Source organism: Raphanus sativus, chromosome 3 (assembly GCF_000801105.2).
Source record: "Raphanus sativus cultivar WK10039 chromosome 3, ASM80110v3, whole genome shotgun sequence".
NCBI classification, from domain to species: Eukaryota; Viridiplantae; Streptophyta; class Magnoliopsida; order Brassicales; family Brassicaceae; genus Raphanus; species Raphanus sativus.
In genome coordinates, this window is record NC_079513.1 from 7,402,563 (window position 1) to 7,425,908 (window position 23,346).

General features: G+C 35.1%; 3 protein-coding genes across 4 annotated transcripts; 1 reads left to right on the top strand and 2 right to left on the bottom strand.

Moving 5' to 3' along the window:
• The first annotated feature begins 171 nt into the window (after window positions 1-171).
• Window positions 172-969, top strand: LOC108831588 (uncharacterized). Its single transcript, XM_018605111.1, has one exon. The coding sequence runs from the start codon at window positions 172-174 to the stop codon at window positions 967-969; it is 798 nt and encodes a 265-aa protein (XP_018460613.1).
• Window positions 970-2,032: 1,063 nt separating this feature from the next.
• On the bottom strand, window positions 2,033-4,355 carry LOC108831586 (uncharacterized). 2 transcript variants are annotated; one of them, XM_057005620.1, is made up of 7 exons: window positions 4,154-4,355; window positions 3,855-4,081; window positions 3,642-3,764; window positions 3,424-3,546; window positions 3,215-3,337; window positions 2,913-3,143; window positions 2,033-2,813 (listed from the first exon to the last, which is right to left on the bottom strand). In XM_057005620.1, the coding sequence occupies exons 1-7, from the start codon at window positions 4,200-4,202 to the stop codon at window positions 2,094-2,096; spliced, it is 1,596 nt and encodes a 531-aa protein (XP_056861600.1). In that variant the 5' UTR covers window positions 4,203-4,355; the 3' UTR covers window positions 2,033-2,093. The 2 variants fall into 2 exon arrangements, with proteins under 2 accessions (XP_056861600.1, XP_018460611.2); XM_018605109.2 differs by having other exon boundaries at window positions 2,033-2,840; window positions 4,154-4,347.
• Window positions 4,356-5,885: 1,530 nt separating this feature from the next.
• On the bottom strand, window positions 5,886-7,176 carry LOC108831587 (protein CHAPERONE-LIKE PROTEIN OF POR1, chloroplastic-like). Its single transcript, XM_018605110.2, has 3 exons — window positions 6,675-7,176; window positions 6,257-6,596; window positions 5,886-6,177 (listed from the first exon to the last, which is right to left on the bottom strand). Exons 1-3 carry the CDS (start codon window positions 7,014-7,016, stop codon window positions 6,002-6,004), a joined length of 858 nt encoding a protein of 285 aa, XP_018460612.2. The 5' UTR covers window positions 7,017-7,176; the 3' UTR covers window positions 5,886-6,001.
• Window positions 7,177-23,346: the final 16,170 nt, after the last annotated feature.

Sequence of the window (23,346 nt, forward strand, 5' to 3'; positions counted from 1 at the left end):
AACCTGGATTTCGATTGGATCACAGACGTTTGGTCAACTAAGACATCACCAAAACTCAGAGTCTTCCTCTGGTCAATACTACAAGGAGCGTTACCGATTGGGGAAAACTTACAGACTCGAGGAATTGGAGCAGAAGTCCTTTGCCCTCACTGCAAAGCGCCGGAGACCCTAATGCATTTGTTCTTCCGCTGCCCTTTCGCACAACAAGTTTGGCGCCTGATACCACTACTCCGACAGATTCACATAGCTGACGACTCCTCCTTCCAGCAGACTCTAGTTCTCTTCAGGAAGAGTATATGTCTCCCGCCTACAGAAATCAAGGACCCTATCCTCCCGTGGGTGCTCTGGTACCTCTGGATGGCAAGGAACAGGTTGATCTTTGAAAATATTTCTACGCCAGCTACTGATACAGCCACAAAGAGCTTATCTTTCGCTAGGGAATGGAGTCAGGCCCAACCAAACTCGCAATCAACGGTCTCCAAGCCTACAGGCAATCACATCGCCCCGCTTCAATCGAATCGGAGCCAACCCTCGACGCAGTGTTGGATCGATGCAGCCTGGGACGCCTCTACTTCTAGATCTGGGGTCGCGTGGACCTTAGGGGACCTCCACCCCTTTGCTACTCGATCGGGATCGAGGGTAATCGAAAACGTCTCCTCCTCCCTGGTGGCTGAAACCCTAGCGCTCAAACAGGGAATCTCCAGCACACTAGCGATGGGAATCTCCAACATAACCTTCCTATCCGACTGCCAAAAGCTCACCAGAGCGATCAACAGCAACTCGCCGATAAGGGAAGCGTACGGTGTTTTTCAAGACATCGCTTTTGCTTCCTCGTCGTTTGCATCTTTTTCTTTAAAGTTTATTCCTCGTTCAGAAAACAAAGAGGCTGATCTGCTTGCTAAACAGGCCCTTAAAGCCTTCTCGAGTATTTCTAGATCTTCTCTTGATGTAATTCGGCCCACGGGCTAAACTCCTCCTTTTGGTTTAATGAGTATTTTCAGTTGTTCAAAAAAAAAAGAATATAGTGGATCATATCAATAGCCATTATTAATCTAAATAATATTACAATTCATTTAGACTTTTGTATAATTTTAAAAGTAAATGTACAAATTAATTTTACTGAAAATAATTTTAAGTTTAATTTTTAATTTAGTTTCCAATAAAAATTATTATTTCACAATACTAACATTTTGTATAGATGAAAACGAACATAAATCTAAAAACAATTCCTAACCAAAATCATTAAAACACTTGATATATATTGTATGTTGAAACACATTTGTTACAAAAATAAATTTATCAAAGGAAACATACCCGCCCTTTAAAAGGGCGGGTCAAGATCTAGTATATATTATTTAGTTAAAGGGCATGTTTATCTTTTTAGAAAATGAACAGTAAAAAATATATTATTTAGTTAAAAAGATATATTTATCTTTTTTTAATTAACAGTAAGAAGTGATTTTTCTTGTTGAAGTGTCTGTTTCTTTGGCTAAAGTGTCATATTTTGTAATTAACAAAAAAAAAAAAAACAAAGACATATGTGTTGTGACTTCTAAGAATATCTCAAATGTGTATCTTTATATTTTCCTATGAAATAGGAATCTCAATCATAGATGTGATTTTGCTCTAATTTATGACTTTATGACAAAGTTCTTTAATTTTCGGAGAAAATATATAAAAATTCTACTTTTTTCTCTATATTTAAAGATACTATCAATTCTTTATATTTTCCACCAAAAATAGAAGAATTTTATTATAAAAATATATTGGAATAAATTTACTTCTATAATAGAGCTTTTTCTAATTAAAAAATATATAGATAAAAATAGAAATGTATTGGAAATGGTTTAGCAAAGAAATATGATCAAAGATATAACTTTGATTAACGGGTTAGCCCTTTTTGTTTTATTTTGTTTCGACAACCCAAGTGAGAGATAAGCTCACTTCGATCCCAGTTCGGGCGGATCGACTTTTCGCCCTCTGAAACCGACTCTATTTTATGCTCTACGACTTCAAAAACATAACACCGAACTTTTAATAATAACTTCAATTTAGTAAAATTGCCCGTAGGATGTAGAAAGAACATTCGAATTTTAGACCTCTGCAAGGACATATTCGCCATCAAATTTATGGACCTTGCTCTTGAACAGCTCCAGATTCTTTGTCACCCTCAAATCCTTCATCTCTAGCTTCCCCAGCCTACCTGCCATCTCCGTCACCCTCTCTCTGCACTCCTTCGTTTCTTTCTCCCTCCTCCTCAACTCCTCCCTCAGCTCCTCCATCTCTTCCTTCCCCTCTCTCATACCCCTATTGCACTCCTCTTTCTCCATCTTAGCCGCGTCGTACCGTCCAAAACACTCCACCGCCTCAACCAGTTCTTTGACTGCTGTTTTGAGCCAAGACACGTCGATTTTGACTAAATCCATGTCCTTCACCACTGCCTCGATCTCGGCTACACGGTACTTCGTCAGATCTCTCAGTGCCGTCGATTTCAACTCCATCACTGCTGTGGCTAGGGATTCGAGGTAAAACGACCTTGTTGAGCTGGATTGAAGCTTTGAGGAGGAGGCGATATCTCCTTGTTTGTCCAGAATTGTCTGGAGCGTGGTGGAGACACTCTCACGCACCTTGTAACTGGCTACGGAGACGTATGCCTCAGAGATCACAAACTGTTTTTCTTCCATGCTTGCCTCGTAGCTTCTATCAATTCCTCGCATTTTGGTGATCTCCCGCATAGTGAAGCTTTCAGACTCGTCAGGCAGATCGGGCGTCTCAAACTGTCTATCTTGCTCGTAGGTTTCAGATGCAGTGATCTGGTATCCGTAGTTGTAGTGAACCGGCTGCACAAGATAAAGAAATCACGTTTTATTTCATACACCTAAATCAACATATGTTCAAGAGTAAAGTCGCACCGTGCTGCTTCCTGAGACTCTCCTGGAACGATGTCCAGGGGCAATCTCTGGAAAGAGGTAGGTGGAATTGTTGTCTTCGTCGTCACTGGAAGAGTAGAATGGTGGTGGTGGAGACCGGCTTGTGGCTCCATGAACAGGACTCATGGGTGGGCTGCCACGAGGTGTAACATCTTCTCCATCCGCCTCGTACATCCCCTCAAAATCATCTTTCCCTCTGTAGTATCTCACAGGCTGCAAGAAGAGAAAAAATCAGAGAATTGAGTTTAATTAACAATGGATTTAAAAGAGTTTGGTGTAACCACCATTGTTCTTGTGTGTGGAGGGCTTTGGGAGGGATGAAATGGACTTGAAGGAGCGCTCTTCCGTGAAGTAACATGGCCCTCTGCCCCGTACCTCTCTCTGCTGTAGTCTCTCCCTCGATCATGCTGCAATAACGAAGAGAACAACGACTAAGTTTGGTTCTGAGTGGGAAGAAGAGGAATGATAAACACACGAGATTCCGGATCAGTACCGTGTTGTAGGGAGCTGGAGAGCGGCTTCTGGAGGGGTGAAAGGGGCTCACATTGGCCTTTGCCTCATACATTCTCTCGTAGAGCTCTCTGCTAAAGTCCATAGACCTCCTACGGCGATCAGGCTGCAAAGCACAGACCAGACAACCCCCAAACGTTTTAGTTTCAGTTGTTTCTCATATAGGGAAAAATGCAAAAGAGAGCATAAACGAGTGAGAACTGTGCGGGTTCTTGCAGAGCGAAAGGGGCTCATAGAAGGGTTGCTCCTTGGGGTCACGTCAGCATCAGGGTCATAAGACATGTCCTCCCCTCGTTCTTTACCATTATCTCTTGGACGATCGGGCTGGAGTTTTAAGACAAAGGATCAAACCATGACAAGTGAAAGAAAAGTGTAACTCGAACACATTAAACAGTAATGTATTAGTAGTAGTACCGTGCTGTGTCTGTAGATAGGAGGACGATGGCGGGAATTAGGGACACGTTCAGAAGCATGCTGTTGTTGTTTCCAGTGAGTGGTGTGGTCATCAGAGACTGGGAAGGCATACTCTGACTCTGATCTTTTTATGCCGAAATGAGTCACTGGCGGAGATGATAGAGCCTCTGTGGGATGAGGAGGGCTTGAGGGGTTGCTCTTGCTAGCACTTTTCTGACCGAACAATCCTGGACACACACTAACACTTGAGTGTTTGTTGCCAGACATCTGATCTAAACTAAGAAAGAAAGAAAACTGACCTGCTCTTTTCCCATACTTGTTCTCTCTGTTTGAATTGAAGAAATCCATCCTCGGAGTACCTGAGATCAAGAGAAGACGTAGAGAGAGGTCTTTAAATCTCTACATGGGCAATAAATTAGCTGACAATGACAGTCGGACGACATAAATATATAATTGATGTCTATCCAACTGTAGCAGCCACTCGCACTGACTTGGTCAGTGCTGGCAACACTCCTTATTTTTGAAAATTCTGATTCACAGATTATTCAACATACACGACCAAACGAATCAATCATTCCTCTATTGTAATCGTTACCAACTTTTTCTTTGCCGGCACATTTTATTAATTATTACTGGGTGATTACGTGATTTAATATTCACACACTCATAATTTTAGAGATATTTTGTTGATTGATATGAATAAAGTCTGAATGAATTACTCATTTATGACCCAATACGAAATGGGCTTTTTTCACATTCCATTACTCAAAACGCTGGCGATATACTTCGAGTTCGGATCAGATATTTTGGATTTTCGGGTATAGAGATATATAGGTATAAAATTATTTCGGGTATTTCTATACTTCGGATCGGGTTCGGGTATTTTTAATTTGGGTAGTTATTTCAGGACGGCTCGGATATTTAGATTTTGAAAGAAAAAATATTTTCATTGTTCAAATTTTTGTATTTAAAAATATACATTTAACTTAATTGGTTTTTTAAATTTTCAACAGACTAAATGATTATGGATTTTAAGATAAAATCTAAAACTAAAAAGACACTAATTTGGTTGATATTTTGCAATTTTGAATACAATTTTTGCTAATGCACTAAACAAAAGACTTGCCATGTTTTTCAAGTGAGTAACAATCCATAATTATATGTATATATTATCTAATCTTAAGCTATATATAGTACTAATATAAATATTTTGAATAAAATGAAAGAACTAAATTAGAAATATAAGGTAAACTAGAAATATAAAGTCAAGTATGCATATGTTTGGTTATTTTCGGATATCCATTCGGATTTGAATATTATCCGTTCGGATTCGGATATCAAATCTCTCATAATTCACTTCGGTTAGGATTTCTGTTCGGATTTTGAAATGATCTATGGATATCGGGTAAAGTGTCCAGTACTAACTTAAAGATGTCTATGTAGTCTACACACACGTTGGAAATAAATTTGGGACATGAGAGGTGGTTGTTTGAAATGATCTCCTGTGCCAATATATCATCTGCCTTATAAGCACCAAAGTGGAGAATATGCTTGTTGAGAATGTCAATACTCTTTTTGCAAGTCCCCTCGGAAGATAACTAATATGCGACTCAATTGTTGCTTTCAAAAGATCATAGCACACACGGATGCATATACACAACTGGGATGTCAATGGGAGGGCAAGTTATTTCAAATCGGCTGCTGAAAAGTTTGCTACCAGAAACAGCAAAGAATCGAGAGATCTCAAAGATTGGCGGAAGGGTGCAGAATGACAAAACAGTACGTAATTGTTGTTTTCTTCTATACAAACCTTGTGACCTGAGCCAGAGCCTGCTGTATCGGTATCAGTGCTTTGTTGATTATTGCATGGGAACGAAGCAAAGAGCAAATGCCAGTTTTGATTGTTAACTGTGTTCGTAAGTGTGAACTGTGGAAAAGAATGATCACCAGAGTAGTTACTTTATTTGTCTCTGTTTGTTAATTTTTACAATTCTGCTCTTTGATTTGGTTTACACAATAAAGATTTCAAAATTCCAAGGAAACGATGAGGTGTTGTTTTGCTTTGGGTGTTCTGTACAAAATACATATAAAGACGTACATATACCAATGTCACAGGGTTTGAGCTAAAGCCAATGTCTAAAATAGTTCTACCTTAAGCATAGAGACACCAAGAACTGAGAGAAGACTATAAATTCACTCACGACTGCAGCTGGAGAGTGGATACCCAAAAAGGGGACCACGTCAACATGGAGCCAGCTCTCAATGGTCGATCCCACCACTGCACCTACCACTAATCCTCCTGCCGTTATTGCAGCTGCTTTCCCTGCACCAAACCAAACCAAACCAAACCAAACAAACTTCAAAGCTGCACAAGAGAGGAGAGAGGTGAGTTCAATATTTACCTAGCTTGACGTTTCGTTTGGTCATAAAGTAGAGGGAAGCTCCAAAGCTGGTGGCCAATATAAGTCCTGGCACATCAGCACGGGCATAAGAGTCTATGGAACTGCCGTTAACATAAGTCAGTGCCATCATTGCTCCATAAACTCCGGCTTGAATTCCCAAATTGCTAGTGGACGGCATATCAACAGATACAGGTGGATTCTTCATCCACTGAGACACCCTCCCTGTACCCAGAGGGCTGGTGGATTTAACGTCGGCGTAGCGGATGTTGTTGCTCACAACTTTGCCTGCTCGGCGTTGGTTGAGGCTCTGCATCAGCAGCATGTCATATGCAGCCTCCGCCTGTGACAAATGGACAATATTATTCATGGTTCATGGAGAGTATATAGAGATGGTCTAATATGGGAAGTTTCGAGTCACCTGGGAGATGGCGTTGGGGTCGTCCTTACGGGAAGCAAGAATCGACTTCTTGGCACGAAGTATTTCGTCGAAGGAAGCTCCTTCAGAGACACCGAGAACCTTCATAGCCGCCTCCACAGACATGTCGAACGGCGGGGAATCGTCAGCTCGAGAACTGGCTCTAGGAGGCGCAGGCGCCGCGCATCGCCGCCGCCGCGTAGGCAGGAGAATCGCCGAGGAGCGCCACAGCTGCTTCTGAGTCTTTCCGGAAGGAAAGAAGAAAGAATTGAATTTGGTCGGGAGATGGAGAGGGACATCGCTGATAAGGCGGTTTGGTCCGGCGGAGATAGCTGCGGCTGCCATTGCTCTGTTCGTTTCGTCTTCACACACAACACAAGTGTTAGATTTGAGGGGATTGTGCGATCTTTACTTCTTTTCCACCGTCAGATTGAGTCTATATTGTACGGCGCACACCACAGCCGTCAGATTGGAACGGACAGACGGTAGATGCACCTACTGTATATAGTTCTCTTTGCTTTTTATTTAATTTTAAAGGCTTATAATTCTCTATGCTAATTAATCATCATCAATTTTTATTGTCGAATCGGGTCCAGTTTTGCAACACACAATTAGAATCGTGGAAGCAAAGGAAATCCCCATATACATTTGTACCGACCTACATAAATAATAATTTCATTCTTTGTTTTGATAAGTATGTTAAATGGATAAAATCTTTTTATTTTGTTTTTTGGGCAAATAACTTATGTGTGGTCCATGATGTCTTTCTATCAATACAATTAAAACAGCAGAGTGATTTTTGAGATACCCATAATTTTTTAAAATATTTACAGGATTGCCACTACTATTTAATATTTATAATCATTATTATTTTAAATGAAAAATGAATATTCCGATTGTATATAAACCTATGCATAACTAAAGACCACTTGACAAAAAAAAAACAAAAGACCACTTAATAATTTGTTACTCATCCTCTATAATTTAACTAACGATATAAAACATAGTTTTATAATGTTATCATACACATAAAATTGTATCGTGAACTCATAGGTCCAAAACGTGCGTTCAGTCCGATAACACACTATATATATTTACAACATAATAAAATATTCATTATGAACAAATAATTTATGTTAAAAAAAACAAATAAATTTGACATGAAAAAAAATAATTTTGACTTGCGCATATATTAATCAAAAACCTTTAAGTCTATGTTAATGTTAAAAAAAACATAACGGCTGGTGCAATCAAATAACAATATAGGACAACAATATTTAGCAAATTCGTAATCTATATTAGGCTAACAATATTTAGTATATTCATCCGAACAAAATGGTAACAAACTAAAGTATTATAAGTATATTTGGTTACCATATTGGAATTATAGATTTAATTTTAAAATGATTTGTATACACAATACATATTAAATCCATAACTTATACAAAGATATTTTTAAAAATAACATGTACAATATATATATTTTTTTCCACAAAATTGGGATATTCTAACTTACTAAGATATTTTTAAAAGTAACTTGTGCAATATAGTAAATTCATAACTTATACTAAGATATATCTATACTATTAAAGTACAAGCACATTTGGATTTTTACTCTCTTTGCCCCTATTAAAGAGGTTTTCTTTTGTATTCATTAATGACATTTTGGACATTTTGCATTGGTTTCTTTTTAATTGTTTTTGGTTTGTCATTAACCACCGGTTTCCTAATTCAATTTTGGTATGTGATTATTCCGTGTTTGATACTGCATTATTTTAATATTTTTCCAACCGGACATGTTTGAAACTGCATCGTTTTTTCTCAAACTATTTAATGGTTTGGTTTTAAACCGCTTTTTCCTAAATATAATCTCAACTATCTAACAAAAATTATTTATAAAAAATAAAAATTGTTTATTGGTTCAACCAGTGGTTTAGTAGTTTCGATTTTAGTAGTTTTTATTGGATTTTTAAATTTTGTTTTTTTTTCAAACCCGAACTGAATTTATTTTTGATCAACCGGTAATCCGTTCAACCGCAGGTCTCAATCGAATTTCAAAACACCGATCAAAACTATAAAACTGTTATATTGATTTATATTTAAAATATCTAATTCAAAATTAAAAACCTAAAAATACATGTATAATATAGTTTTACCGAACATAAATCTGGATATAAAATACATATATGAGACGGATTATATAAATACATATACAAGACGGATTATATAAATGTGATTATATAAAATTTTCACCAAACATAAACCCGCGCTTTGAAAGCGCGGATCAAAATCTAGTTTCTTTTATAGCGTGTTTCTTTCTTGTATCTAATCGGACAAATTATGTATCCGTGATTTATATCGAAAAACCATAGTATGAAAATTGTGTGCATGATTAAGGGAAAACTGCTAACGATAATTCAGGAAGAAATTACAAAATTTGGTTTTCATTTGATTTGATGTCAATATTTTGGCCTTGTCATCACACCAATAATCAACAAGTTCAAATCACAAAGAAGGCAACACAAGATGCCTGTGGGAGTTCGAATTCAATAATAATACAAGGTTTCTGCTTAATTTTCTCTGGCGTAGATGATAGGGTCTGAACTAGATTTCTCAACACAAACTCAATCACAATCAAACAATTTCTCGTATATTTGAATCAACGAAATGTATTTGCACTTTATGTCAAAGAACAATTGAGTATCGTTGGCTTAACCCAAGCGAGTACTCCTCAAGTCTCTCCACTCATTCCAATATACAAAGCTAACCTTTTGAGAACCACGACTCAGTTGATTTATACATTTTCCCTTTTTCAACTGCAAAGATTCTGGCTTCGAATGGTAAAATCGGTTCAATCAGTGTAGATCAAGCGGATCAAGTAGGAGAAGTGCAGATCAAGTAGATCAAGCAGGAGAAATGCGGATCAATCAGAAAAACAGTTATTAAATAGTTTTAAATGATAAAAATCCAAATAAAATAGATTAAATGTTTAAAAGATTATCATAAAATATATCAAAATATATAATATATATATATATAGTACATAAATAAAAAAAATTATTGCACTAAGTCCATGATATCACAATTTTAAAATAAAGATTTAATGAAATATATCTCTTCCATTATTGTTCATATTTAAATTATATTACTATATATTTGCATAATACATACCATAATTAAATATATAAATAATATATATATCTCTCTCTTCATAAGTATACATATTTAAATTATATTACTATATATTTGCGTAATACAAAATATACATCTCTTATATTAGTATACATATTTAAGCTATATTACTATAGATATACATAATATATTATAATTGAAATATGCATTATATTAATATAATTATTAAAAAGTAAAAATTATATGACAAAAAATAATAAGTAAAAAATGATAATTTTGTATTGTTAAAATTATAAATAAAATAAAATAAAAATATTATATTCATAAAACTAGACAAATATATTTTAAAGTTATTTATTGTAACAAAGTTATTTATTAACCAAATAAAAAAAACAGATCAACACCACCAAATGTTAGCGGGTGAGATCTGCATACAGATCTCCTGTTTTTTCCACAAAAAGATAGAAAATATTGATCTGCATGTAGATCTTCTGCTTGAACTGTTTTTACAAACATAAAAGGGTGAATGGTGAATGCAGTGCGGGAGAACTGCATGTGCAGGAGAATTACATGTGCAGGAGAACCGCACTTGTCCCGCTACTCCATTGGCACATTCTATGGGTTTGAATGTGTAACAGGAGAAACACAAGAGGAATGCAGAACAAATTGTGATGCAGAACAAACTGCATATAACATTCATTCGGTAAATAAAATGCAGAACTAAATAAATTAATAAACTATTGTTGTACTGCATGCAGATTATGAATGTATTGAATTTTTGCACCTCAAAGAAAGGAGAGAGAGAGAAGTGCAGACCATGGCAGGGGCCCAATGACATCACAGCTTTTTTTTTTTAGTCTATTGTCTATAAATATATTATATTAGATTTCTTTTGATAAGAGTATGTTAGAAAATTTACTTATTATTTAATCAATTAATTTAATAAATCATAAAAATCTAATATTATTTCATTGGTCACACAATATCCAATAAATGAAAAAGTACATTGAAATATGTAAATTACTTATATTGTGAAACAAACATTTTTCTCTATAACTATCTACAATTAGAAACAAAGGGAGTAATAAATAAAAGATTCACTTGTTCTCTAAAAATATCATAAAATATACATTTATTTTCAAATTTTATTTAATTAATTTTTATTAACATTTACTTAATTAATTTTATCAACATTTATAAATTAATTTATTATTTTAATAAATCAGTATTTTATCTTCTTTATATATGCACATGCATGCAAATCATGTAAGTTTTATATATCAAGATATTTAGGGATCCGGATCTCTTGATTTTAATCTAGATATCTGGATCCGTATTTTTAAAATATAATATTTCTTATTTTATTAATAATTATATTTGATATATTAATATTTATACATAAAGTTAGTTTTACAATCGAATATTCTAATCTTTTAATATTATATAAATCTAAATATTTATAAATCTTGTATGAATATTTAATTTATGTTCTATCTTTAGAATTTTAATATTTTTTAAACTAATTTTTTTTTAAATTATTTTTAAGATCGGATCCGAATATCGCGAATAGTATGATATTTAGATGGATATCTGAAAGCCAGAAATCCGAATCCGAAAACTAAATTCACCGATCCGACGAATCAGGATCCCGATTCGGTTACGCTAAATTTCCTGGATATCCGGATCTGGATTCGTAAAAAAATTCATATAATTTTAAATTTCATTATATATATTAAATGATGATATTTATTGTTAAATATAATAAGTTGCGTTTTGTTCAAATATTTAATTTCAATTAAAATAATTTCAACATTTATTTTAAATATATTATTTTATTAATTTAGCTTGATCTGCATTTATTCTGCTTGATCTGCATTTATTCTGCTTGATCTGCATGTTCTGCATTTGTTCTGCGTGATCTGCTTGATCTGCATAATCTGCATTTTTTTATCTGCTTTACCCATTCGAAGCCTATGACATAGTATCTTTCGATCTGCCAGCTCGGAAAATATATCTATTTTTCGGTAGCAGCAATATTGTAAAGCCTTTTCTTAAATATTTTATCAACAACTCATAAACTTCCAGTATTTAGTCTTCCAACGTTGCCACACCGCAAAACAAACCTTCATCTTTTCCCTTCATCCCATGCATATGTTGCCTCCAAGATAGATATGTGTGTTAATTCTCCATTGGTGCAACTGATCAGCTTCATTCAAAAGCACACACTGATTCATTGATAGAGTTAAAGTTCTCCTTTGCATCAATTCAATGAAAAAAAACTGAAAGAATTAACCATGCCACTGATCACTACAAACGCATCCCTTTGTAGACTAGCACCATGCATCTTCTCTTAACTCCAATTCTGAGACATCTGGAAATGCTTTATATTCCACATATGTTTCACTTGAAATATCGCAGCACCATGCACAATCTGTAAGCCTCTTTTCAAGATATGTGGCAACACTTTTAGAGCCTGTGCAAGCTCCCTTGACAAATCCAGTAGAACTCGGAAGGCATCTTTTCCCTGCCACGTTGTTTCTTGCGCAACAATTGTATTTTTGATGCAAGTTACATACTCCTGAAACACTAGTCCATCTATACTTTGTAACTGCAACGCCTTCACCTCTGTATAAACCTCCCAAACAATGTACTCAATTGCCACGGTGAATACAGTTGAATCGTTTGACGCTATTTTTTTTACTTCACCCTCAATTTCTGCATAGCTCTTTGTTCTTGAAAGCGGCAATCCCATATTGTATACTCAACCAGCATAGCAAACAATAAACATTGAACCAACACATACGCTCCTGCTTCCAAACATAACCACGACAATGATGTAGAAGAAAATGCTTTTGTTTGTACTTGAAATTCCAAGTCTTGTGATACTTCATATGGATGATCTTTTGTGTAACTAGTTTCTGTTCTGGAGTCAACAAACTAACCTTCGCTTTCAATCTCAACGCAAACTCATTCTCTATCTTTCTCACGCGAACATCCAACCTCTTATTCACAACAGCGCCATTTTTTCTAATAATACTCCAAAAGGCACCTAATGTCTCCAAAGACGCATAACCCATTCCCTTGTTCTTCTCCACGTTTTGGAAATCCTTTTCCTCATATTTGTATTTGAAATGCCAATTCTTAGGATACCTCTTGTTCTTCTTATTACTTGTGACACTTAGAGAATTTTGATCACACACATTTGATGTACACAAAAAAAGCTTCAACGTAGATGGCTCATTCTCTGTCTATCTGAGACTAACATCCGCATTCTCAATCTCACTGTTACTGGTAATACGCACAAAAGCATCAAACCTTGTAACATCATTGGCAACATAAACCATTACATTAATCTTCTCCCCACGTATGTCATCCATTCTCAGATTGTGCTTCAACAACAAAAGTTTCTTTCTTTTCTGCAGCCAACCAACTCTCATTTCATTCACCATTGCTAAACCTAGAAGCTCATTGTTTACCCTCAACATCATCATCTTATTATATTTAAACTGCCAAGATTTTGGAAATAACTGTTGCTTACTAATCTTCTTTCTTGTTTTATCTGGAAGAAGCTCTTTGTTTACCAGCTTGGATACATAATCTTTCTCAAGCGTTGTACTTTCTACTGGGGCAAAGTGGCAGAACACAAGCAGGTAAATGTGATCCAGTCCCAAAGGTGTCAGATGACACTTTCTCACAACTCAATTCTGTCTCTTTAGCACTCATATAAGTTATAACTTCACCTTCCATGAAATTTTTGAGCGAAATTCTGTTTATCATCATCATCCGTGAAAACTTCTCGCACAAAGAACTTCTCCAACTACGAAATCCATGATCGCAAGTCATCGCCAGTGAAGATTGGAATCTCAATGAATCCAGTCGCAATTGCTTCTGATCGAGACGTCACTATGCGATTCTTTGATTCTCTCACCGTAGGATATATCAACTTCACACGATCGTCGGAATCAGCTACAACACCACCGCAATTATCTGATTTCTCGCGTTAGATTCGATCCGAGCTCACCACCGCACCAATTGATAGAGTTTGAACTCGATTTCTCAACACAAATTCAAACACAATGTTGGCTTAAACCCAAGCGAGTACTTCTCAAGCCTCTCGACTCGTTCCAAGATACAAAGCTAACCTCTCGCGGACGACGACGACTCTGTTGATTTATACTCTTTCCCTACAAAGACTCTAAATGAAACAGAGTATCTCTCAATCTGCCAGCACAGCAAATAAAGACTTCACCAGCCATCTCTCTTACTCTGCTTGTAAACTTATCTTCTTCTCACAGTAATAAGCTGCTACAAGCTTATCAGGAGACTGAACAAAATCCAAATTGATGGATAAACTGTCTTCGACGAAATATTGTTTCATCTTCTCTATTAAAAAATACTATTTTTATCTACTATAAAATTGTCATACTAGGTTCATATATTAAATTGTTAGATAATATCAAAATAGGATAATGATTATTCATAGTCTCCTTGGGAAAAAAGAAACACGGGGTGAAAGTAACTTGGACCAAAAGTTACTTGAGGTGAAAGTACTTTATCTATTTCTTATTTTATGTTTATTTCTTTACTATAAATAGACCTCCATCTTTCTCATTTGTAATACATCGAAAACAACAATAAAAGATCAGAATAGTAGACTTTTTCTTATCCCACTCTCATAAATCTCTCTCTCTCTCCATCGATCACATACATATATATATTTAGTAATTACAAAATCAGTCCCTCATCTTTATTCTCAACACGTTATCAGCACGACGAGCTCTTCTATATGGATCGTTCTTAGACCAAGCAAGCGAGGTGATGTTTAAATTTATGTCTTTAAATATATTTAATTTATTTAAATTTTTATTTATTATTCCGGAGTGAGAGGCTAGACCTTCTCCATTTATTTTCCGGGATGATTTGTGTTGCCTTTCCCGACTAATCGTTATGGTAGGCTAGGCCTTCACGATCAGAGAAACACGTGGTAGGTTTTACCTCCGTGAATAAAAAAAGGTCAAAAATGGTAGGCTTGGTCTCCTGGACCTTGAAATAAGAAAATATCAAAATGGTAAGTTAGGCCTCCTGGATCTTGAAAATAAAGTCAACATGGCAGGCTAGGCCTCCTCTGACTTTGAAAAATGATCGCTATGGTAGTCCATGACTCCTCGGATCATTTGGTAGGCAGGGCCTCCAATTTTAATTATGTTATTTAAATTTCTGCAATTTAAGTTTACGCTATTTAATTTTTGCATTTATTTTATGCATTTAATCTCTGCATTTAATTTTTTCGTCTATATTTATATTACTATTTTATGAATACAGTAATCATGTCGAATTTGACAAAGCTCCAAATTAATACCCTGAATATTATGGGAAATAATTATATGACCTGGGCAGTAGGTGCAAAAATGCACCTAAGAGGTAGGGGCTTTTGGAAACCATCGATAATACTAAAACGGTGTCGGATGAGAAAAAGGCTAAAGCTATGATATTTTTACGATACCATATATATGATGGTTTAAAAGATGAATATATTACGAAAGAGGATCCTGGGGACCTCTGGCAATCTCTGAAAGAGAGGTTTGATCACCAGAAATTTGTGATCTTACCAAAATCCAAACACGAGTGGATCCATCTCCGGTTCCAGGACTACAAAAGTGTAAGTGAGTTTCATTCCGCTATGTTCAGAATTACTTCAAGGATGATCTTATGTGGAGAGAAAATAAGCGATTATGATATGATCGAGAAAACTCTCTCCACATTCCATCCTAAAAATGTAGTCATGCAGCAACAGTACCAGGTGAATGGATTTAAGTGTTACTCGGAGTTGATGCAAATCCTCCTTGTAGCGGAACAAAATAACCAACTCGTGTTGTTAAACCATCAGGCTCGTCCCACTGGATCTGCTCCATTCCTCGAAGTGAATGTTGCATCATCCAGTTATGATAATTGGAGAGGACGAGGACGTAGATGTGGTCAAGATCGAAATCATGGTCGTGGGAGAGGACGAGGAAGAAGATTTCGTCCGTATGATGAGAGAAATAAAAAGGACTTCCACGAGAATGAGAGGGACCGGGATGATAAAAGGAAAACAAAAAGGTTTGCTACATATGTGGCATGAAAGGTCATTGGGTACGTACTTGTCGTACGCCAAGACACTTAGCCGATCTGTATAGAGAATTCCAAAAGGGAAAAGAGAAAAGTAGAGGTGAAATGAATTTCATCTCTGATGAACCCGGGCCATCCTTTCATGGTTTAAATGATGATACTCATCTCGACGTATCAGATTTTCTGGTTGAGCCAGAAAACATCGATGTGTGATATAAGATTGATGTGATATAAGTTTACTGTATTATAGTATCGTTTTCTTTTGTTTGTAAAATAGATGTTATATTTACATGTTTTTAATGTTTAATAGTATATGTTTTATAAATATTTTAAATTCAGAAAGAATGTCAGACTTTGAGACTTTGGATGGAGATATGTGCTTGACGGATAGTGCGTCAACGCACACGATAATTAAAGATAAAAAATATTTCTCCAGTCTCAAAATGAATGATTACGCTGGAAGCATAAGTACAATATCTGGTAATGCAAATATTATTATGGGCTCTGGAAGAGCGAAATTTTCAATGCCAGGGGGAACGATATTTGAAATAAATGATGCATTGTATTCTCCCAAGTCTCATAGAAACTTGTTAAGTTTCAAGGATATCCGAAAGAATGGATATCATATTGAGACTATGAGTAGAGATGGCATTGAATTTCTTTGCATTAAGTCAAAGGAAAAACATGTCTTGGAAGAGTTAAGAATGTTATCCTCTGGACTTTATTGTACAAAAATAAACATGACTGAGTCCTATGCCGTGGTAAACATGAAGTTTACTGATACATTTAAAATCTGGCATGAGAGGCTAGGACATCCTGGTTCAGTCATGATGAGAAAGATATTACAAAACTCGAATGACCATCCGTTGAAAAACGGAAAAGTTTTGCAATCGGGCGAGTTTACATGTAATGCATGTTCTCAAGAAAATTTTATAACTCGGCCATCACCAGCAAAAGTAGGTAATAAATCACCAATGTTTTTAGAAAGAATACATGGTGATATATGTGGGCCGATTCACCCACCATGCGGGCCATTTAAGTATTTCATGGTATTGATTGACGTATCTACTAGATGGTCAAGTGTGTGTCTTTTGACAACACGAAATATGACTTTCGCAAAGTTCATTGCCGAGATAATAAAGCTGAGAACGCAGTTCTCAGAGTATGACATTAAGAAAGTAAGGCTTGATAATGCTGGTGAGTTTACATCGCAAGCCTTTGATGTTATTGTATGTCAATGGGGATTGATGTAGAGCATCAAGTTCCCCATGTGCATACACAAAATGGCATGGCCGAGTCATTGGTAAAACGGTTGCAGTTGATTGCAAGATCATTAGTCTTGAGAAAAAACTTCCAATTTATGTATGAGGTCATGCTATATTGCATGCGGCTGCACTGATTCGGTTGAGACCGAGTGCATATCATAAGTACTCCCCATCACAATTGGCATCTGGGCAAGAGCCAGATGTATCACATCTCCGTGTCTTTGGGTGTGCGGTCTATGTTCCGATAGCTCCGCCACAAAGAACAAAAATGGACCCACAAAGGAGATTGGGAATATATTTTGGTTATACGTCACCAAGTATTATAAGATATCTGGAACCAGTAACTGGTGATATGTTTACGGCAAGATTTTCCGATTGCCATTTTAATGAGGATGAATTTACAGCGTTAGGGAAGGAATTAGAGAAATTCCTAAAGAGATTACATGGTGTACACAGTCGTTGTTACACCTTGATCCCCCTACGAATCAAAGAGAGCTGGAAGTTCAGAAAATTGTGCATTTGCATAAATTAGCAAACCAATTCCAGATGCGTTCACAGATATGAGAAGTTTGACGAAATCATATATACCCGCTGAAAATGTTCCATCAAGAGTGGTTGTTCCTGGGGAACAAACTGATGGAAACAAAATAAATGAACCTGAGGTTCAGTTAAAGAGGGGGAGACCAGCGGGTTCGAAAGATAAAAATCCCCGAAAGAAAAAGAAATTGGTTGAGCAAAGTGAAAAGGTTCCAGAAGAACCTGATATTGAAAGATGTCTGAAAGAAGGCATAAGTGAAAATGTTCAAGAAGAACCAAATAAAGATAGGGATCCAGATGACGAGGAGGGAACAGAAAAGTATGAGATTTCCATCAACTACGCCCGTGATCAAAAGTTATTGATCAGAAATAAAATAAAAGATGTAGAATGTTCTCATTTTTTGTGTCCAAAGAAATCGATCACGAACGTGATGATCCCGATCCAAGGTCCATTTTAGATTGTCAGAAAAGACATGATTGGGAATAGTGGAAGAAGGCCATTCAAATTGAATTACTCTCCCTGAATAAAAAAATGTCTTTGGATCTATTGTCATAACGCCTGAGAATATAAATCATGTTGGGTATAAGTGGGTATTCGTGAGAAAAAGAAATGAAAAGAATGAAGTAACACGATATAAAGCCCGATTAGTAGCCCAAGGTTTTTCTCAGAGAACGGGAGTTGATTTTGAGGAAACGTATTCCCCGGTAATTGATGCAATTACGTTTAGATTTTTGATGAGCCTTACGGCGTCAAAAAATCTTGAAATGCATCTCATGGACGTTGTGACAGCTTATTTGTATGGATCGTTGGATAATGATATATATATATATATATATATGAGACTCCCTGAAAGATTGAAAATGCCAGGGGCATTGAAAGAAAAATCTAGGGAGGTATGTTCGGTCAAGTTACAGCGATCACTCTACGGATTAAAGCAATCCGGACGCATGTGGTACAATCGCTTAAGTGACTATCTCTTGAGTAAAGGATATGTGAACAATGCGATATGTCCATGTGTTTTTGTTAAGAAATCGTCATCTGGCTTTGTGATCATTGCTGTATATGTAGATGACCTGAACATGATTGGAACTCAAAAGGAGGTTGATGATGCTCGAACTCATATGAAAGAGGAGTTCGAAATGAAAGATCTCGGCAAGAAAAAGTTTTGTCTTGGGCTCCAAATAGAGCATCTCCGAGAAGGAATATTTGTGCATCAATCAAACTATACGAAAAGGTTATTGAAACGCTTTCGTATGGACCAAGCGACTCCTTTGAGTACTCCAATGGTTGGTAGATCTCTCAATGTTGAGAATGATCCTTTTAGGCCTTGTGATGATAGCGAGAAGATATTAGGTCCTGAAGTACCTTATATGAGTGCTATCGGTGAGCTTTTATACCTAGCAAACTGTACCAGGCCTGATATTGGTTTTGCAACTAACTTGCTAGCAAGATATAGCTCTGCTCCTACTCACAGGCATTGGAACGGAATAAAGCATTTATTCCGTTATTTACAAGGTACAGTTGATTTAGGGTTTATGTATTTTAGAAAACTCGAGTTTGGTATGGTTGGTTTTGCAGATGCATGATACTTATCAGATCCTCATAAGGCTCGATCGCAAACCGGCTATGTTTTTACAATTAATGGAACCGCGATCTCTTGGCGTTCCCAGAAACAAACTCTGGTTGCAACTTCTTCAAACCATGCAGAGACTATTGCGCTTCACGAAACATGTCGAGAATGTGTGTGGCTAGGGTCAATGAGTCACCACATATAAGATTCATGCGGAATAGTTAACAAAAAAGAGCGTACAAAAGTTTTTGAAGATAACTCGGCTTATGTCGCTCAACTAAAAGAATGTTATATCAAGAGCGACAGAACGAAGCACATCCCTCCAAGATTTTTCTCGTACATTCGGGAACTCGAGAAAAATAAAAAAGTGGACATCGAATATGTACAATCATGCGATAATCCGGCCGACTTATTTACCAAGGCTCTTACTACTACAATATTCCGAAAACACGTCTATGGTATCGGAATGCGACATTTGCGTAACCTGTGAAGAGAAATCTATGTCCATTATTTTTAGGGGGAGATTAGGTCAGTGTACTCTTTTTCTCTTGTCATGGTTTTTATCCCATCGGATTTTTCCATGACTAGGTTTTTTACGAGGCACTACGAAATACAGAAATGGATAATCAAGGGGGAGTGTTAGATAATATCAAAATAGAATAATGATTATCCATAGTCTCCTTAGGAAGAAAGAAACTTGGGGTGAAAGTAACTTGGACTGAAAGTTACTTGAGGTGAAAGTACCTTATATATTTCTTATTTTATGTTTATTTCTTTACTATAAATAGACCCCCATGTTTCTCATTTGTAATACATCGACAACAACAATAAAAGACCAGAATAGTACACTTTGTCTTATTCCACTCTCCAGGGACAGATCTACAGTACCACGAACGGGGGCACGTGCCCCCGACTACTTTTTAAATTTCGGTCAGTTAGTTAGGCTGCTATTGATTTTTGTGGAACAATTGGTAAATATGCTCACTGTCACGTTGAGCTCTTACAGGGTTCAAAACCATAGTGTTTTGCTTTTTCCCCTGGTTTGACTTTTTATCTATCGGTGTACTTTATACAATTAATGTTTTGTTTGACATGTCTGCTAGTACAACATCTTTCTTCACAGCAATTATTTAGTGGGATTTTTCCTATCTTTTGTTTAATTGTTCATATTTTTTGTGTAGCATATATTTTCCTTTTTATTTTTGTTTTAATAATTCTTTCTATTATAATATTTCAGTTTTTATCACATTTTTAAGTCCATTCTTTTGATGATATACATTAGCAATTGCTAACTAAAAAGTAATTAATCCATTCGTTTTATTCATATTTCAGAGTTTAGTTCCTTATGTATGATGATTAATTGATTAAACAAGTTCTATAAGATATTGATATGCTGTTATATATGTGTAACTTTGAAGACTACTTATATATTCAAATTAATTTTAATTGTCACAGAGTGTTATATGATTAGTTACATTTGTAGTAAAATAATTATTATAAAATTATTTTATAAAATCTGTTCTGAATTGAACAAAAATAAGTCTATTATTTTTTGCATTTTTATTTTATTATTAATGATTAACATTTTAATAATTTCTAAATATGATTTTATTTAATTTATTTGAATTAATTTAATATTATTTAATATATATATTGATTATGTGCCCCCATCAAATAATTAGTTTGGATCCGCCACTGCCACTCTCATAACTCTCTCTCTCTCTCCATCGATTACACACATAGAAATTTTCACTCAGAGTCACTTTATGACTTTTTAGTACACCACAAGTCACTTATTGCTCCTAGAACACTTATTTCTAACTTTTACTTCATTTCTCCTAACTAAACGTAACTATAGTAAAGATTCTGGTTTCTTTTAGTTTTAATTATTTTCATTTAAAATTACTTGATTTTTTTTCTTTCCTTTCTTTTTTATTCACCATAAGTTTTTTCTCCCTCAAAACCACATATGTGGTTCCCAATCTTCTTTTTATCCACTTCGATCTACACGCTTCGCCGCCAAAAAAATCAGAAATCGATCTCAGTAGATGTAGCTCCGCCGTCGGCTCAATCCCCGACTCTGTTTCCAATATCTTTCTTCGTGACGAGTCTTCAATCCGTCATCACCGGATGGTCACTGTCCGCGCCGCCGCGTCTCGTTTTTCTATACGTCTTTAAATCGGTGGCTCGTCAAGCTCTGTCGTGCCTTCCTATGTGACCTCTCCTCTTCTCCAACCGTCGGTGAGCCAAACGGGAGGTCGATCCTCGAAGAGATCCATTCCCAAACTAAGTTTCATATATTTACATCATTAGTCCTTTTCCTTTCAACTTTTTACAATTTGGCTCCACACTTGTAATGGTGCAATACAACTCTTATTTTTGGAAGATTACTATGCAAATGCAATATAATCTAAAATGAAAATTCAAACCATGAAATACATTATTATCATTCAAAGATTCTTGAATGTTCATATGTACATGAATCAATATAACAAAATTGGTAGTATCCACGTGTAAAAGAATCCACATGTACACTAATTAACTTGTGCAAGGATTCACATGTACACCTAATAAATTTGTTAGACATAATTGCAATTTACAACATAAAATAGTTAAGGTGTACACATATTTTTTTTACTCATCGTGTACAATCACCTGATATGTCTATCATGAAACATGTGTACATATTCTTTCGTGTACAACAATCTCATTTTCAAATGGAATATGTGTACATGGACATTGTTTATAGAAAAATGTGTACATGAACATTAGTGTATATGAGAAACACGTGTATAGGTGGATAGTAATTTTATTGTACATCTTGTAAATACATTTATAATGGTGGTGAACATGGCAACTAGGAAGTGAGAGAGAGATCTAAAGTAAGAAGTGGAAACAAATTCTTTTGAGTACGTGACGGTGGTGGACGGAGTCAATACATCTTCTTCAGTTCGGTGACTATGGTTTTACAAGAGAAATTTCAGTTTATTTTCTATTAAATGATAAAGAAGAAGAAAAGTATAAGAAAGTGAATGGAGATCACATGGTTTTGTTTTAGTTAGAAAGAGTAACGAAATTGAACAAAAAGTTATGAAAAAGTGTGTTGGTAGAACAAAGTGACCTATAGTGTAATTACTAAGTGTAAATGTGACCTATTATGTAATTGTTTCTATATATATTTAGTAATTACAAAATCAGTCCCTCATCTTTATTCTTAACATAAATTACATTTTTGATTATTTACATTAGTGTATTTGATATATAACATTTCTAAATAAAATTTAAATTTTAGTTTTAATAACAACAAAATCTGCTGAAAAAATCTAACAAAATCTTTTTTAAAATTTAAATACTTTTTAATTAATGCATTAATTAATTTCGTAATTAAATGGAAGTAATAAATGAATTATAGTATTAAAATTATATTAAATTGGTAAACCAACATATTTTGAAAAAAAACTTTCATTTAGATAAATAAATAAAATATAATTCATCGTTTAAAGTGATTAAATCATCATTTACCGTTTAAAATGATTAAAATTCGTAACTTATCTAATGATTTTCCCAAAAATTAAAGTTTTTAACATATGTTAAATTTTTATATTTAGAACTATAAATTATTTATTTATTTATAAATGACAGCAATTATCATCTAAATATGATTATATACAAAATTTTATAAAAAAATATATTTATAAACGAAAGGTTATCCGCACGGATGTGCGGAATCAAAATCTAGTTGTTGTTAATTGTAATGTTTTGGATGATAAAATTATGTGGTCATCTTTATTTGTTAAGATCATTATTTGGTATTTTATTGTGTTATATGATAGTAGGTGATAGGTTAACATATTTTATGTTTTACTTTTCAATCATGTGTTATTGCATGTATAATAATACTTGTCAGTGATGAAATGAGTCTCAGATGTAGCATATTGAATTTCAATAACTTTGCATTTATGCATTTTTTGATTCTAAGATTAATGATTTAAGTGTCAACATTGTATTTTATTTTTTGACAATTATTATTTGGGAAAATTACCAAAAACATAACAAAAATTT

Excerpts from the sequence above, each read along its gene's own strand:
- LOC108831587 (XM_018605110.2), bottom strand. The coding sequence starts at position 7,016 with ATGGCAGCCGCAGCTATCTCCGCCGGACCAAACCGCCTTATCAGCGAT. Across the intron at positions 6,597-6,674 it reads ACCCCAACGCCATCTCCCAG|GCGGAGGCTGCATATGACAT; the intron begins GTGACTCGAAAC and ends CATTTGTCACAG. Across the intron at positions 6,178-6,256 it reads CAAACGAAACGTCAAGCTAG|GGAAAGCAGCTGCAATAACG; the intron begins GTAAATATTGAA and ends GGTTTGGTGCAG.
- LOC108831588 (XM_018605111.1), top strand. The coding sequence starts at position 172 with ATGCATTTGTTCTTCCGCTGCCCTTTCGCACAACAAGTTTGGCGCCTG.
- LOC108831586 (XM_018605109.2), bottom strand. The coding sequence starts at position 4,202 with ATGGATTTCTTCAATTCAAACAGAGAGAACAAGTATGGGAAAAGAGCA. Across the intron at positions 4,082-4,153 it reads CAAGTATGGGAAAAGAGCAG|GATTGTTCGGTCAGAAAAGT; the intron begins GTCAGTTTTCTT and ends GTGTGTGTCCAG. Across the intron at positions 3,765-3,854 it reads CTATCTACAGACACAGCACG|CCCGATCGTCCAAGAGATAA; the intron begins GTACTACTACTA and ends TTAAAACTCCAG.